This window comes from Pinus tabuliformis, chromosome Q, assembly GCF_031772625.1.
Source record: "Pinus tabuliformis cultivar Carrire ecotype Pingquan chromosome Q, CPIR1, whole genome shotgun sequence".
Lineage (NCBI taxonomy): Eukaryota > Viridiplantae > Streptophyta > Pinopsida > Pinales > Pinaceae > Pinus > Pinus tabuliformis.
In genome coordinates this window covers 1,103,551,967-1,103,568,716 of record NC_142296.1, presented here as the reverse complement: position 1 = coordinate 1,103,568,716, position 16,750 = coordinate 1,103,551,967, and the positions used below count along the sequence as shown (strand labels likewise).

Here is a 16,750-nt window from a genome sequence, read left to right as displayed (position 1 = left end):
AAAATAATTCATAACTCAACTTTCGCTTGACCAAATTGGGTGATCTTTAGGTTGATTTGGGCCTCTCGAAAGAGGAATCTAATGCAATCATAATCTTGGTCATTTGAGCTGATCAAGGTGGAACTTGACTGCAGTGGCAAAAATTAACATGGTTGACCCTTGTTGACTTTGTTTGACTTTGACTAGTTGGAAGGGCTTTTGTTGGAGGGCTGACTTGGTGCTTGGAGGAGGTATTGATCTAGGGTTTTTGGTCCTGGATTTTTCATTTGAAGTTGTTCCTATAAGAAGAGAAGAATTTTGACTGGGTTTTCCCTCAAGAGGGGTTTTGCCTTCGTTGAGAGCCTACATCCTATGTTCATTGTTTTTGTGATCTTCATTGTTTTATGGTTTTGGTAATTGTTTGATGAAAGATAACATAATAAGAACAAGAAGAAGAAGTTGGTAATTGTTTGATGAAAGATAACATAATAAGAACAAGAAGAAGAAGTTAATATAATATCACAAGCAATTATCAATTAAGAGAAATCACCCTAAGTGCTGCCATATGAATTTCTCAACACTACCTTGTGAAATTCTTCACTATTATAGTTGTGTCTAATTAACCTACCTCAGAGACTTTGTGATGCCTTTTCATCCTATTGTCGTGCTTAACAAGCAAAATTGCTGTTCATGTTTATTACTGTTAATATGAGATAAACAATGTGCATGTTGTTTTAATTGATGTGGAACATAACTTTTGTTCGTTATAATATCCACGATGTCCTGTCTATGTAGCATGTGCAGTTGCATGCCTTGGGGTCAATGATTGTGATTTATAGAGAATGTCATTATTTTACTTATATACAAATTATTCCATGCAAGCGATATGATACTTTGGATCTGCAGATGCAAGAGATATATGGAGCGGCTGGCTATTTCTCCGAAATCAAGGGGTCAAACAAGCGAAAGTACTCGTAAGTTGCATTCACCTTCTCAAAAATATGTTTTTCATGTTCGTTACTCAAATTGCAGTATTGTAGGATGGAAAGACCTAAGACATATGATGTCACTATCTTCTATAGGAAATATTTGAATATACTGTTAAAACATAAATATTTGAAAGTTATGTTGCTCTTAAAAGACCACTGTGAAAACTATGGATTTGAGGAAATCTGTTAACAGTTTGAAAGTGCTTTCAATCTTTGTATTGAAATCATAAAAGTGGAAATGAAATTATACAAACACACACACACTCACCAAAGGAAAAAACCTTATCTTTTATTTAAAGAAGAAAATAAGTTACATTTCGTATATGTGTTGTCAGCGCACCAAAATATATGGTCATCATAAAGTCCATCACCTGTCCTATATACCCCCCCAAACTGTCTTTAAGAATGTCATTACATTTCTCACATAGAAAAAGGGGCATTTCCCATCAACACAAAAGACCATAATTTTCTGAAAAATGTAAAATGGGCACACTAATGGCCAGAACCATCATGAAAAATGCCTTAAGAAAAACTATCAACTTCTAGACGTCATCAGCATTAGAACAGTACTCCATCAATACTACCTCCAGTATGATAGCAGCAAAATATTTTGATTTTATCAGGGTTAATACCACCTACTCTAAGTTCCTCTACTACCAGTGGGTTCTCTTGAGCATCAACAGCCTTTTGATAAAGTATTGGCATCCATGTTATGAATTCTTTTGACATACATGAAAGATATGTCTTGGAGTTGCCCGGCAGTAGCTTGTGCTTGTTCCAGCAGAGGTAAACCGTGAAAGAGTTAAATTCTGCAACCCATGGGAGCTTATTTTCCATTCTATAACCAACTTGGAATCCCCGTATGCCTGGAGCTTGTCAATTCCTTTAGTTAAAGCTATCTTCATCAATTTCGATCATGCATGCAATTCAGACCAGTTGTTGGTGCCATTACCCAGACTTAGCTTGAAAAAATGGCTATGTTGTTAGGAACATGAAGAACTCCCGTGCACCACATGGACCAGGATTACCCACTGATTGGCTCCATGAAAAATTCCCTAAGCAATAGATTTATCAATCTCAGGAGAATCACTGTTGGTTGGAGCCCTCATCTTTGGAGATACTTTGAGATCACCATAGATATATGTAATGCCATGAAAAACTTCAATGAGGGAATGGGATTGGTCCTGGAAAAAATCTAATTTTCTTGTGATCCAAAGATCCCAAGACACCAGACAAGGCAGAGCTTGTGGCTAGATAGAGCAGGGTCCTCCATCCATTTCTTAAACCAATTTATTAACGAGTCTCCTTCCCAGCTTCCAACACCATCTACTAAACTGAACACTTATTTCAAGAACTCCTTAACAAAAGAACAGTCCATTAACAAGTGTTGAATTGTTTCTTCTTTAGTTCTGAATAAAATACATATATTTGGGCCTTGCCGGGCCCTCTTCTGCGGGGCATCCCTAGTTAAAACTTTATTGTTGAAGGCCAACCAGAGGAAGATTCTAGATTTCAATGGAGTCTTTATCTTCCAAGAGGGTTTCCACCGCCATCATTTGTTTTTTGCTCCTGTTAGAAACATTGTCTAAAGCCCACATTGGATGCGTATTCCCCAAATGGATTTGTTGACCATACTGAAACATCTTCATTTTTCAATTGAATGTGATTTATCTGCAGTCTGTTGATAAATGTATGCTATTCTTCTGCTGGATACCCTTCAAGCTGTAAATATTGGGCATTTTCCACTCATTAAGATAAAATTTTCCTGTGCTTAGGTTAGCTATATCAGTCAATGAAAATATACCTTGCTGTCTGTTGATTTTCTAGTAGCATACAAGACTAGAGCAATCTTCTTCACAGAAAACTACTTCAAATGATTTATTAGTATTAATTCCATATAAATTCAATATCATGAAGCAGTTATACATAAGAAAATTGTAATATCCCAATTATTAATTTTAATAAAATTCTTTGTATTTCGCTTAAGGAAATTATGCCGTCAATTCAACAATCAATTTTTACTTAAGTTAACAAGATTCGGATACGGATACGGATCTGGATCCAGATTTGCTAGCTTTTTGAAAATCCAGGGTTCGGATACGGCAAGGATACGTCAAGTACACAAAATATAATACTTAATATATTTTTGACTTGACATATCAAAATGTTAAAATGCATACCTCAATTACTTCTCTATAACCTTTTTTTGGTCTTAATCATTTAAAAAAATTATATTATGCACTAGTATAGAGTGAGACCTACAAATTGTTTGATAACTTTAAGAACCTTTTACTAATAGAAGTCCAAGCAATTTCAAATATATAATGGCTGTCATAATTTTATATATTAGCAATTTCAAAGATAAAATGGCTATCATAATTTTAGAAAATATATAAAGTTGAAATTATAAATTTGAAAAATGTGATTGAGGTATTCTCTACAATTCTGAAAGTTTTGTAGCAGAATTCCTTTGCTTAAGTACTCAAAGTTAGCATCGATGGGAATATAATATATATGCATTATATTTGCATGAAAAATCAAATATTATAAGTAAAAATCAAATTTCTCGTAGTTACACTCAATTTTTGTAAATAAAATTATATATTGATACATTTTTATATATATTAAAGCTAAATCATTTTCATACATTTTGTGCTTTTGCCATATATTGAAGTTCATCTTTAATTATCTCTTCAAATCAACAAATTGTTGTTTTTTAAGTTTGCATGCATAAAGCACCATCATTGGTTTACACCCACGCACATATATATTAAAATTATTAAGACAAAACTAAATTTAAAATTTTATCTATATATATATATATATATTTGAAATTTGTATAAATTTTATATATCATTTTAAATTTTAAATTAATTAATAAAAATTAGAAAAAAATATATACGTTAAAATAAAAAATATATGTTAAAATTCCAATCTATAAGACAAAACTAAATTAAAAATAATAAGCAAAAATAATTTAAAAAATACATACCTATATTTTAAGATTATTAAGACAAAACTAAATTTATATATATATATATATTTGAAATTTGTATAAATTTTATATATCATTTTAAATTTGAAAATAACTAATAAAAATTAGAAAAAAATATATGTTAAAATTCCAATCTATTAGTCAAAACTAAATTAAAAATAATAAGCAATATAATTTAAAAAATACATATAAGAGCACAAAAATGCCAATATTCGGGAGAATATAAAGTCTTCTGCTGTCCCTATGAGGTTACTCTATCAATGAATTACTCCTTTTTTTGTTTGTTGTTGTTCGCTCTCCGCAATGTCAAGGAAGAAAATAAAAAAACTTTGCGGAACTATCTCCTCTACGTCTACATGAGACCCACATGAGACCCATGAGACCCAATTGTGATTCTTGCAGACACCACGAATGTCTACAAAGTAAAAACGCCATGGCAAAAAACTTAGAAATTCGGAAAAGTGACACGGTATCCATTTCCAAATTTCAACATCTGTTTCTAGTGAACATAAATATGCCACGTGCCCATTCCGGATTTGGATCAAATCTGTGGATCCTGTACCCTAGAGGGCCGGATCCGGTAACTTTGATTTTTACAAATTATACCACGATATTAACGGCAAACTAGGAAAAATAAACTGCAATTCAAAATTGACAAGAGATACATGCAGTGAATCTCAACCATTCTAATCAATATGGAAATAGATATTACAGGGTGATACAAATAACTGGGAAATGGCTGAAATGATATCCTCCTAAGAGATCTGTAATAATACTGCATCAGGCCACCAAAATAAAGACTGAATTGATAATGCACCTATGAATTCTGAATGAATTCACCCAGGGATGAGATGGTTTTTCGTCCAGTCTCAACAAATAATCCATGGGTTTTCATCATGGGGCATGGTGACGCTGGGAACACCATTCTCCAAACCTCACTATAACAAATAAACAACCAAACCAAGATGCCTCAAATGATCTCCTCCTCCTCCTTTTAAAGGCTTGATAGATAGATCTCCATTCTTCTAGAAGTATTTTATCTTGATTATTTTAATTTTATTCTAGAAGCTCCCCTTGGCTTCATCTAAGTGACTTTTAATTTAATTTTATTTCACTTATGTCACTTTTGGCCTTTTTCCTTCAATTGATCATTTTCCCCTTTTTTTATTTAATTAAGTGACTAATTAAAGTCTCTTTCAATCCGGGAAAATGGTAATTTGCCCACCATTCTTTCTCTGGCCGTTGGAAGTCACTTCTCATCATCCCATCCTATAGATCTTCTCTTCCGGTTCCAACGAGCTATTACACTAAGGTGTTCCATCAAATATTTTTCCTGGAATGCCACCTTAAGTGTAATTAATTAAGTCTGGCTCAATAATAACCCCGTTTACGAGAATTTTTAGAATGCAAGAAACCATAAGCACGCTGTGTAGAACTGACCCCGATGATGGAATATTCCAAGCGAATGCCATCAGAGTCCATAAAACTCTTCAAACTCCCTTTGGGATCCCTGATGATGTAATCTTGCTCTAGTGGCTTGGTCATGACTCATCACATACCCTAGAAATCTACCCTGGTTGTATTATAGAGGAAACTGAAATGGAGACATTACAAGTCCTCTTGCCCCAAGATTTCTTCCTGTCAAGCAATATGTATTTATCCGTAGTAGAGGCATTTGCACACTGATACCCGGATCCCATATGAACCACTGGTCTAAACCATGCCTCTGTGCCACCAAAGTATAAACAGATCCCTCAATACCTGGATCCTACACAAACCTATGATCAATCCCGTCATCAATAGATCTGCCTGGATCCTAATGCCACCCAATCCTTGGGACCTGTGGGTTATGATACCACCTTGGCCCCCCATCACTATCCGTGCCTAAGGGCGCATGTTGTGCTATGCCCCCAACTAAGAATACCCCCCTAAGAGTTATCCCATTAGTAGAGTACGAACTCGTAATCTCCTGCCAATCCATCTTGTGGGAAGGATCAAATGCATGAATACCTGCACATGGGACAGATCCACTAACCAACGTTGCTCCATGCTCAACTCTTGTTGCTCCATTAATAAAATCAATTTAGTATACTTTGCCCCTCTCCCTTGAATGGACAAGGGTGGGCTGGTAGTGCTACAAGCCCTATCAATGTACTCTTGAAGAGGGATGATATGAAACTCCCAAGTATCCTCCTTTTGCTGCCTCGCTAGGACCCTCATCTTGTTGATTTGTGGTAGCATCGAATGTGCTCTAGCCATGAAAATTGGTGGAGAGGCTAAAGCACATGAGTTCTCCAAGACCTAGAAATGGTTTGGGGAAATTCCACCCAGTTAGAGTCATATTAAAATAATTAATATTTTTAATGGAGTTTCTAAGTCTAAACTTAGGAAAATTAAAATATTAATGTGTTAATATAAAACTGGGTGAGAATGTTCTAAATGACAAGGATCAAGCCAAATCTAATCTTAGTCGTTGATTAGGGACTTAATCTCGGTCGTTGAAGACTCAATAGGAAAGGTATAAGAGAAGGCTTGAGGGTCAGTTGGAGATACACCATATTGATCAGTTAGTTTGATTTTCTGGAGCGGGGTTTGCTGAGAGAATCGAGCTAGTGATTTGTTGCAGCGAGGGGCAGTTTGACACAGGGTTGAGAATACATAACAGAGAGGCAGAGATAGTGCCAGAGAAACAATGCAGAGGTTGACACAGAGGCAACTGGGTGCTACGCAGAGGCAGTTGGGAGCTACACAGAGGCTGAAGAGGCCAGTGTGTGTGACGCAGAGGGTCTGAGAGCTGATGCAAAAGCTTCAGTAGCTGCACAGAGGCTAGCAGAGCTGATGCAAAAGCTTCAGTAGCTGCGCAAAGGCTAGCAGAGCTGACGCAGGGCCAAGAGGCAGTGCTAAAAGAATTTTCGTGGGGCACACTGAGTGCTTGTGAGACGGGAAGGGTGACGTAGTCCCTATAGAGTGACGCTGAGCAGTGGAAGCTGCAATTGTTGCTGTGGGATCGTTCATCCAGTGGTTGATCAACCGAAATATCTATCTCCGCGGAGAGGTACTACTGTTGAGGGCATTCTCTGTTGGGTGAGCCGTTTCTGACACCCTAGTTGTATTCATAAATTGCATAATAATAAAACCCTCATATTTGCTACATCGGTTTTCCTGTAGTGGGTTTTTCCAGGGACGATTGTCCAAAAATAACGATGTCCCTTGTGTGTTTGTCTCAATGAGTCAGTTATTTCAGTCACTGATTTGTATATGAGTTAAGGATGCATTTGTGTTTATTTTCAGTATTTATATTTATAAATAACTTGTTAGTAAGAAGAACAAGTAGGAGAAAATAAACTAGATAATGCAGTAGGGATTTCTAACGTGTCAGACTTAGAAATTTCAACATGGTATTAGAGCATTGCAAATCATAGGAAAACTGAAGGCACCAACAGTAATATGAAGAATTTGCAGCAGTAGTAGCTGTCCCGAGAGACAACGTTGTTCCAGAGTAGAAGCAGCAGAGAAGAAGTGACGCAGAGGGCCTACATCATTTTGAGCCAGGAGGAGGGTCAACGCAGAGGCAGAGGGGCAGATCAGACCTACGCAGTGCCCGATCATATTTCTCAGCCAAGAAGGATTGACGCCGTGGCCAGGAGGAGCAGATTTTGCCATTGCCGGGATTGTGCAGAGCCCGAAAGGCTCAGTTTCTTTAGTTGTCGGGGCTTGGGGAGCTGTGGGAAGATTGTGATTGAGAAGCTAGTGGGGTGCTGTTTTTGTCGATGTAGAACAATACCTAAGGGGATAGAACCAAGTTAGAGGGAGTCACTACCTTGACATTTTTCTAGCCAAGAAATCCATACTGAGTTGCAGTTGCAAGGAGGATTGGAGAGGAGCAGTTCGACATTTGGCGGGAGGATTTCCAACAGGGAAATCATGACTTAGAGGGAGTCCAAAAGAGGAGCTGAAATGGCAGTGAACGGACTGAGGGATCAGGATAGGTTGGACTGGGCTTCCAACTTTGTCATCTAGAAGGCCAGGATCCTGGCAGTCCTAGATCGACATCGCATCAAGGACTTTGCCTTGAGAACCATGGCTATCCCGGTCGACCTAGCTGAGAATGAGAAGTATGAGGATGTAATGGCGAGGGCAAAGTGCATGATCCTTGACGGGGTCAAAGATCATGTCGTACCACATATCGTTGAAAAGAACATAGCAAAGGAGATGTGGGATACTTTGAAGACCTTGTATTAGGGCTCTTCCGTGTAGTGGAAGATGCTATTGGAGAATCAACTGCAGTTGTATCAGATGCATAAGGGAGAGCAAATAGATCCATTCCTCCTCAGATTGCAGGAGTTTCGTGACCAAATTACTTCAATGGGGTTTACACCGGATCCAAAGTTCATGGTGAGGACTGCCTTGAATGCAGTCTTCGAGGAGTGGGAGACATTTGCCCAAAGCATTTTGGGCAGGGCCACTCTTCCAGGATGGGAGGAGATGTGGGCAGCTCTTCGCCAAGAGGAGATCAAATGTATGACCAAGGCGGGGAGTAGTGGCAAGGGAGGTCGAATCAAGAAAGAGGAGGAGGAGGATGCGACTCTAGCATCTGCAGGACAACAAGGGAAGAGGAAGAAGAAGAATGTCTCCAAGGTGAAGTGCTTCCATTGTGGGGAGTTGGGACATTATACATCCCAGTGTCCCAGGAAGAAAAACAAGGGAGAGGTTTCCGATTCAAAGGCAACTCTAGCTAAGGTGGAGAAAGAAGTTGAGACTGATGCCGACTGTGCCATGAGTGCTCATGCACCTCTAGAGAAGAGGTGGGGAGACATCGAGTTGTAGTCAGGAGGATCAAATTCGACTACGGGAGCCCTTAATGACAGTAGCATGATGACTGGGGTCGAGTGGAGCGACAAGGCAATGCTAGAGTGCAGAGGTTTGTAGCAGCGCAGTGGGGGTTGCAGTAATGCGAGAGGCACATAGGTGTTTGTAGCAGTGCGAGAGGCACAAAGGTGGTTGTAGCAGTGCAAGAGGCACATAGGTGTTTGCAGTAGTGCAGAGGCAACAGAGGGAGCACAAGATAGCAGCAGAGGTAGCTTCAGCATCAGGAGGCTTCCAAACTGATAAGGATGTTAGAATTTGGGTAGATCAATTACGTACTTCTCAGTAACTGAGTTGTAGTGCAACATTTAGCAGTGGCGGTGCTATGGGCAACATGTTTTAAGGGAGCTGCAATACAGATGTAGCAATGGCAGTGGCAGCGTCATGGGCAACAGTACAAGAAGTAGCAGTGCAGTGGGTAGTGCAGGCCAAGCATCAACACAGGGATTGGTGCAGAAGGATCAATGTGATGTTCAATGGTGGAGCATTATGAGAGCACATTTCTCGCTAAGAGGGAGTGTTGATTTATGGTAGCATCGGATGTGATCTAGCCATGAAGATTGGTGGAGAGTCTAAAGCACATGAGATCTCCAAGACCTAGAAATGGCTTGGGGAAATTCCACCCGGTTAGAGAGATATTAAAATAATTAATATTTTTAATGGAGTTCCTAAGTCTAAACTTAGAAAAATTAAAATATTAATGGGTATTAATATAAAACTGGGTGAGAATGTTCTAAATGACATGTATCAAGCCAAATCTAATCTTAGTCGTTGATTAGGGACTTAATTTCAGCAGTTGAAGACTCGACAGGAAAAGTATAAGAGGAGGTTGAGGGTCAGTTGGAGATACACCATATTGATCAGTTAGTTTGATTTTCTATAGCGGGGTTTGCTGAGAGGATCGAGCTAGTGATCTGTTGCAGCGAGGGGCAGTTCGGCATGAGGCCAAGAATACATAACAAAGAGGTAGAGATAGTGCCAGAGAGACAATGCAGTGGCTGACACAAAGGCAGCTGGGTGCTACGCAGAGGCAACTGGGAGCTACGCAGAGGCTGAAGAGGCCAGCGTAGGTGACGCAGAGGTTCTGAGAGTTGACGCAGAAGCTTCAGTAGCTGCGCAGAGCTGATGCAGGGCCAAGAGGCAGAGCTAAAAGAATTTTCATGGGGCAGACTAAGCGCTGGTGAGCTGGGAAGGGTGACGCAGTCCCTGTAGAGTGACGCAGAGCAGTGGAAGCTGCAATTGTTGCTATGGGATCGTTCATTCGGTGATTGATCAATTGGAATATCTGTCTCCGAGGAGAGGTACTACTGTCGAGGGCATTCTCTGTTGGGTGAGCCATTTATGGCACCCTAGTTGTATTCATAAACTGCATAATGATAAAACCCTCATATATGTGGCACTGGTTTTCCCACATTGGGTTTTTCCAGGTACGATTGTCCAAAAATAACGGTGTCCCTTGTGTGTTTGTCTCAGTTATTTCAGTTGGTGATCTGTATATGAGTTAAGGCTGCATTTGTGTTTATTTTCAATATTTATATTTATAAATAACTTGTTAATAAGAAGAACAAGTAGGAGAGAATAAACTAGATAATACAATAGGGATTTCTAACGTGTCAGACTTAGAAATTTCAACACAGCTGCCCCTCAATGCTAGATAGCTTGTCCACTGAATCAACACACTTCATTTTGAGCTCCTCGATGTTACTATTTAGCTGCAAGGTAGTGCCTTGGACAGTCTGGACGTTCTGCTTCAATGCCATAAGATTTGCTCTAAAATGCTCAATCTTCTCTTGGTGGTTGTTGTCTGAAGGAACTGCAGCCCTACTAGCTGCGTCAACATATATTTGCACCTCATCGATGGGTGGACCCAAAGATGGATGCTCAACCTCCACCACATCTCCAATTTGAGCCTTCTTCAAAGATGGCTCATCATGCTCACTATGCATATCATCTTCCTCAAGTCCATGCACCTCTATGTGATCTTCATGTTGGTTCATTGCTGGTGTCTCGTCCTGCATGTCTCCTTGAATGTCTTCTGTTTGATTCCCTTCTTCAATTATTTGCTCATCATACTCACCTATTAAACATGGATGCATATCAGGGCTACTATCAATATATCCACATGATTGCTCATGCTACTCATGTTAGAAAATTGGAAATGCAGAAAGATTTTCTCTAGTTAATAATTACTTGTGATATCTTTGAATTCTTATTATCTTTCTTATGTTCATTTTTATCTTAGTTCATCAAGCAATTACCAAAACCAAAACACAGATCAAGGACACCGGATGTAGGCACTCAACCAGGTATAAAACCCCTATATAGGGGAAAAGCCAGCCAAGAACTCTTCCTTTAGTAATTCAAAATGTGATGTACCAAGACCCTAGACCAACAAACCTTCCTCCTACACCAAGTCAACTTTCCAATATGATTTAGCACACTTTAGTAGTCTCTTCCTGTCCAATAGCTTCAACCCAACAACAATCCATAAATTTTGGCTTCCCAGCAGCAAAACTTCGACCCTAACTACAGAATTTTGTCCCAACTTCAATACTGCAGATTTCAGCCCTTCCAGCAGCTTCATAGCTTCACACGCGTGAAAAAAAGGGAGAGAATTTCGGTTTCTTATGCTTGTGAGAGACCTCCTTCTCCTTCACTATCCTTTTCTTCTTCTTTCCTTGAAATTCACTCTTTTTCTGGCCCCAAAAGTTGCAGATTGAACTTGTTGTGTGTGTGTGTGACAAATGAAATCGAGTTGCTGCCTTTATATAGTGATTTTGCTACCTAGTTTAAGTTGACCGGTGTACCTATTTGAGGGTTTTATTATTATGTAGTTTTTGAATACAATTTGAGTGCCAAAACCGGCTCACCCAATAGAGAATAATCTCGGCAGTAGTACCTCTCCTTCGGAGATAGATGCTCTGGCTGAGACCCCGAATAAACACTCCGTCAGCTCCTTAGCTCCAATCTGCCCCACGGAAAAAAATAGCGTCAACCTTTAGGGACTGCGTTACCCTCTTCTGCCCTCTGTGTCAGCTTTCCAGATAGTTCCTGCAGTTCTCGACAATTTTGGCTATTCCCGGTAGTTTCGGCTTCTGCCCTCTACGTCAGCTTCCCCGACAGTTCCAGCTTCTGCCCTTTGCATCAGCTTTCCCGGCTGTTCTGGCAGTTCCTAGTAGTTCCAGTTGTTCCTGGCAGTTCCGGCTTCAGTCCTCTGCGTCAGCTTTCCCGGCTGTTTCGGCAATTCCCGGTAGTTCCGGCGATCCTCGGGAGTCCCAGCTTCTGCGCTCTGCATTAGATTTCCCGAATGTTCTGGCAGTTCTTGGGAGTTCCGGCTGTTCCCGGCAGTTCCGACTTCTGCCCTCTGCATAAGCTTTCCCAGCTATTCCAACAGTTCTGGCTGTTCTTGACAGTTCTGGCTTCTACCCTCTGTGTCAGATTTCTTGGCTGCTGCACTGATCCTCCCGACACTATCTCTGCCTCTCTGCTTCTGTATTCATTGCCCCTTAGCTGCAACTCTTATCACTCTCTTGAATTCCTCAACAAACCCTGCCCCAAAAAGTCGAAATCTTGATCAACTCGGTGTGTTCTCCAAGTGACCCTCAAGCCTCCTCTTATAGTTTTCTCGTTGACAAATCAACAACCGAGATTAAGTCCCTAATCAACGGCTAAGATTAGATTTGCTTGATCCATGACTTTTGGACCATTCTAACACAGTTTTATATTAATTCACATTAATATTTTATTTTCCCTAAGTTTAGACTTAGAAACTCCATTAAAAATATTAAGTATTTTAATATCTTCTAAACTGTTTAGAATCTGCCCAAACCATTTTTGGGTATTGGAGATCTCATGTGCCTTAGCCTCTCCACCAATTTTTATGGCTAGAGCACATCCGATGCTACCCCAAATCAACACTAACCATCAACCCAAGGATCTAGGTGCGTATGCAAGGTCGAAGTTCCATGACCAACGCCACCCTCCCTCTTTGAGATCTAGACATCAACACATAGGTCGGGCAGATGTCCTCCCAAGCATCCACCATTAGATGTTTCAACTCTCCCTATTAAACTAGATATATCCATTTGTCCAAGCATGCTTCCCAAGTGTTGTTCCTTCTTTATGGAGAGATTTACTTGTTCAAACACAAACCCCAATCAACAATAAACTTTCAAATATACATACAAGTAAACACAAACCTTTGGGGTCCTCATTTATTCAAATGCCGCTTATATCATCATCAATTTAACCACATATAATTTGTCAGAAGCTTTCTTCTATTATTTCTTCAGCAACACCAAATTTATCTTCAAATCTTCTCAAATTTTTTATCTATAGTGTTTTTGTTTACTTCAACTTATTTACTGTCACAATATGTCTTTCCTCTTAACTGGGGAGATATACCCTTTCTGTTATCCAAATTCCCTTTCAATTTGGAGCGATTAACAACTTCATAATATCAAAAAAACTTTATTATTCAAGGCTTCATCTTTCTTATGGCATCAAGGTCATATTGATCATCATCATTCTTATAGTTTCCTTTCATCATGCTCATTATTATAAACATCTTTGAACATCTTCAACATCTTGAAGATCATGTACCTGCAAAACTCTAATAGCAAGTACAACAAAGAGTATATATACGAAAGCATGAAGTTAACTACATCACATTATTATAATGGAAGCATTCAAACATTCAAACTTTAGACACCAAATACCTAAACCTAGTTAGGTTCATAATTGATAAGAGACAGATCTATTACATACTAGACTTTGACTTCTTGCTAGGGTTTGTCATAAACCCTAGATTTCATATTTGAGACACAAAGCCTTAGATATCAACAATTCAATCAAATAACAATTCTACTATACATCTAAGGTTTCAATGATGAACTCTATGACAAACTTTACTAGAGTTTGTTCCAAATCCTAGATTTTCATCATCAAAGCAAAATTCATATTAACAATATCATTATTTCCTAGAATATCAATCTCTTCGAGGGTTTTGTTACAAACCCTAGATTTTACAAATTAAAACATGAGTATCAACAATGAGGTTAGCATACTTGCTTATACACATCTAGGATTTCATGTACTAGTATTTCTCATTAATACAAACATCAATACATTGACATTAGATACACAACAATTTTCTTCAGGCTAGGGTTTCGATTTGACAAATGAATATGTACCTAGTGTTTCATTCCTAGGATCTTACTATGACTATTCAAAGGTTCAACTTGTAAACCCTAAAGATTTAGGGTTTCAATTTAGACATTAATAACAAACCCTCAAGAATTAGGGTTTCTATCATAACAATACCAAAATCCTAAACATAGAATGAATAGGTTTTCTTGATTTCACCAACAACCCCAAGTAGACTAGGGTTTCATAATCAATATTGTCACAACCTTAGGTTAGGGTTTTATAGTGAACCTTTTAGGATTCCATAAGAATGATCAAAATATAATGAGGGTAGATTCAATCTAATGATTAATTACCCTAACAAGAATCTTTTACGATTCAAAACCCTAGACATAACAATGTTTGTAATGTAAAGCAAATTTTCAAAAGAAGAATGATTGTATCTTTTACATGAAGATAACTTTAAAGCTTATAGTCTAAGACATACCTTGAGATGTTCTTTAACAAACCTTGTAGGGCATCAATTCTTGAACGACTTTCTTTGCAACAAAATTTCTTTCAAGTTTATCCTTTGAGGTCTCCTTCATATCCTTTGAGCATTCAGTAAGTTTTCCTAACCAAGGAAAATGTAAAGAAAAGATTATTAGCATGCAATACAAACATATTTTGATATGAGAAGGAAAGCAAACACAAATGAGGAGATAAGGAGTAAGATAAGTATCTTTGGTAAAATGGTGAGGGCTCCCTCTTAATCCAATCTTGAGGGATATCTATAACTCAAAAAATGTTATAACAAGACATGTTAGACCTACAAATTCTAGAAATCAAAACATAAAGGAAAACAATTCAAAACTTTAGAATAGAAGACTAAAAGAGATATATGAGAGAGAGAGGACTTAGTAGTATACGTCCTTGACATCTGATTTTTTAGTCTTGTTCTTCTTTGTTGGAGCTTCATCAACAACATTCACATGTTCCCTTTCTCTTTTCTTGTTGTTTGGATTCTTAGGGCAATGAATTTTATAATGACCCATCTTATGACAATTGTAGCATTCAATCTTTGATATGTCAACTTTCTTATTTGTTCCTTTGAACTCCTTGAAGGTTCCCTTCTTCTTGTGATGAGAAAAATAGGATTTCGAGGTGTTTTCTTCTTCTTCCTTCTTGTTGTTTACTAATGATATTCTGGCTTCTTCTTGACTACATGCATTCCACATTTGTTCAAATTTTGGAGTATTCTTCCAACTATTAAGTCTTGATGCAAAGGCTCTCCAAGATTTTGGTAGGCCTAGAAGAGCAGTAATTATGAGCTCCTTTTTTGGGACAACTTCGTATATTGTTTGGAGTTAATCTCTGATTCTAGATATTCTTATAAAATATAATGAAACGATAACATCATTTGTCATCTTAATAGTTCTTAGTTCATTCTTGAGGCTTGCTATTTGACCAATGTTCTTGATTCTGAATAACTTGGAGAGAGCCTCATACATTCCTTGGGTGGAATTTATGTTGGATATGTATGGAATTAGGTTATCCTTAACTCTATCAACTATAAGGTTCATAACCAAGATTTCAATTTCTCTAAACTTTACTTTTTTCTCTTCACTTGATTCATCAATAGGATTCTTGATTTTTCCTTGAACGAGATCCAAAACTTTGTTCTTTTCAAGAATGATATCTATCTTATTTTTCAAGACCCTGTAGTTGGAGGCTCCTTCTAATTTGTTTTCTCCCTTCATTGAGTTTGACATAGTACCTGTGGATAGTAGACTTGTTTCCTTATATGATCCCCTTTAATGACCTTTTCTTGATCTCCTTTTTCTTCAATAGATCTTTTAACCTGCCTTTTTCTTCCTTCTTTACCTTAGCTTTGATACCATGTTAGAAAATTGAAAATGTAGAAAGATTTTCTCTAGTTGATAATTACTTGTGATATCTTAGAAATCTTATTATCTTTCTTATGTTCCTTTTTATCGTAGTTCATCAAGCAATTACCAAAACCAAAACACAAAGATCAGGGATAGCAGATGTAGGCACTTAGCCAGGGCAAACCCAGTCAAGAACTCTTCCTTTAGTAATTTAAAGTGAGATGGACCAAGACCCTAGCCCAACAGACCTTCCTCCCCCACCAAGTCAGCTTTCTAGTATGATTTAGCACACTTTAGTAGTCTTTTCTTGTCCAACAGCTTCAACCCAACAACAATCCAAAAATTTCGGCTTCCCAACAATTGAACTTTGACCCCAGTTACAAAATTTCGGCCCAGCTTTAGTACTGCAAATTTCGGCCCTTCTAGCAACTTCGCAACTTGACACTTGTGAGAGAAAGAGGGAGAATTTCGACTTCTTATGCTTGTGAGAGACCTCCTTCTCCTTCGCTATCCTTTTCTTCTTCTTTCCTTGAAATTCGCACCTTTTCTAGCCCTAGAAGTTGCAGATCGAACTTGTTGTGTGGCGTGTGTGAGATAAATGAGGTTGTGTTGTCGCCTTTATATAGTGTTTCTGCTACCAAGTTTACATTATGACGTGGACAAAGAGACTTGACATAGACCCTAGAAGCCTATAATGGAGGCTTTGACCTATAAATAATTGACTGAAGAATGGAACCCATGCTTTAATAAGTCAATTTCTTTAACAATACAATTTATTCTTCTTTCTTTTAATAAGTAAATTACACCATGACTCAAATACAATTATGAAGACCAACACTAGTTACATTCTTCAACACCTCAAAGGTATCCTCGTGAAAATCAAGGACTCAACTATAAAAGATGAGTCA

The 16,750-nt window shown here is 38.3% G+C and overlaps 1 protein-coding gene across 1 annotated transcript in view; it reads left to right on the top strand.

Annotated features, from left to right (window-relative positions):
- The window catches only part of APP1 (aminopeptidase P1), a 256,238-nt gene that overhangs the window by 134,028 nt on the left and 105,460 nt on the right, over positions 1 to 16,750 (top strand). The window contains exon 8 of the mRNA XM_089385818.1: positions 886 to 953. Within this exon, the coding sequence (XP_089241944.1) occupies positions 886 to 953 (68 nt within the window). The remainder of the gene's footprint in view (positions 1 to 885; positions 954 to 16,750) is intronic.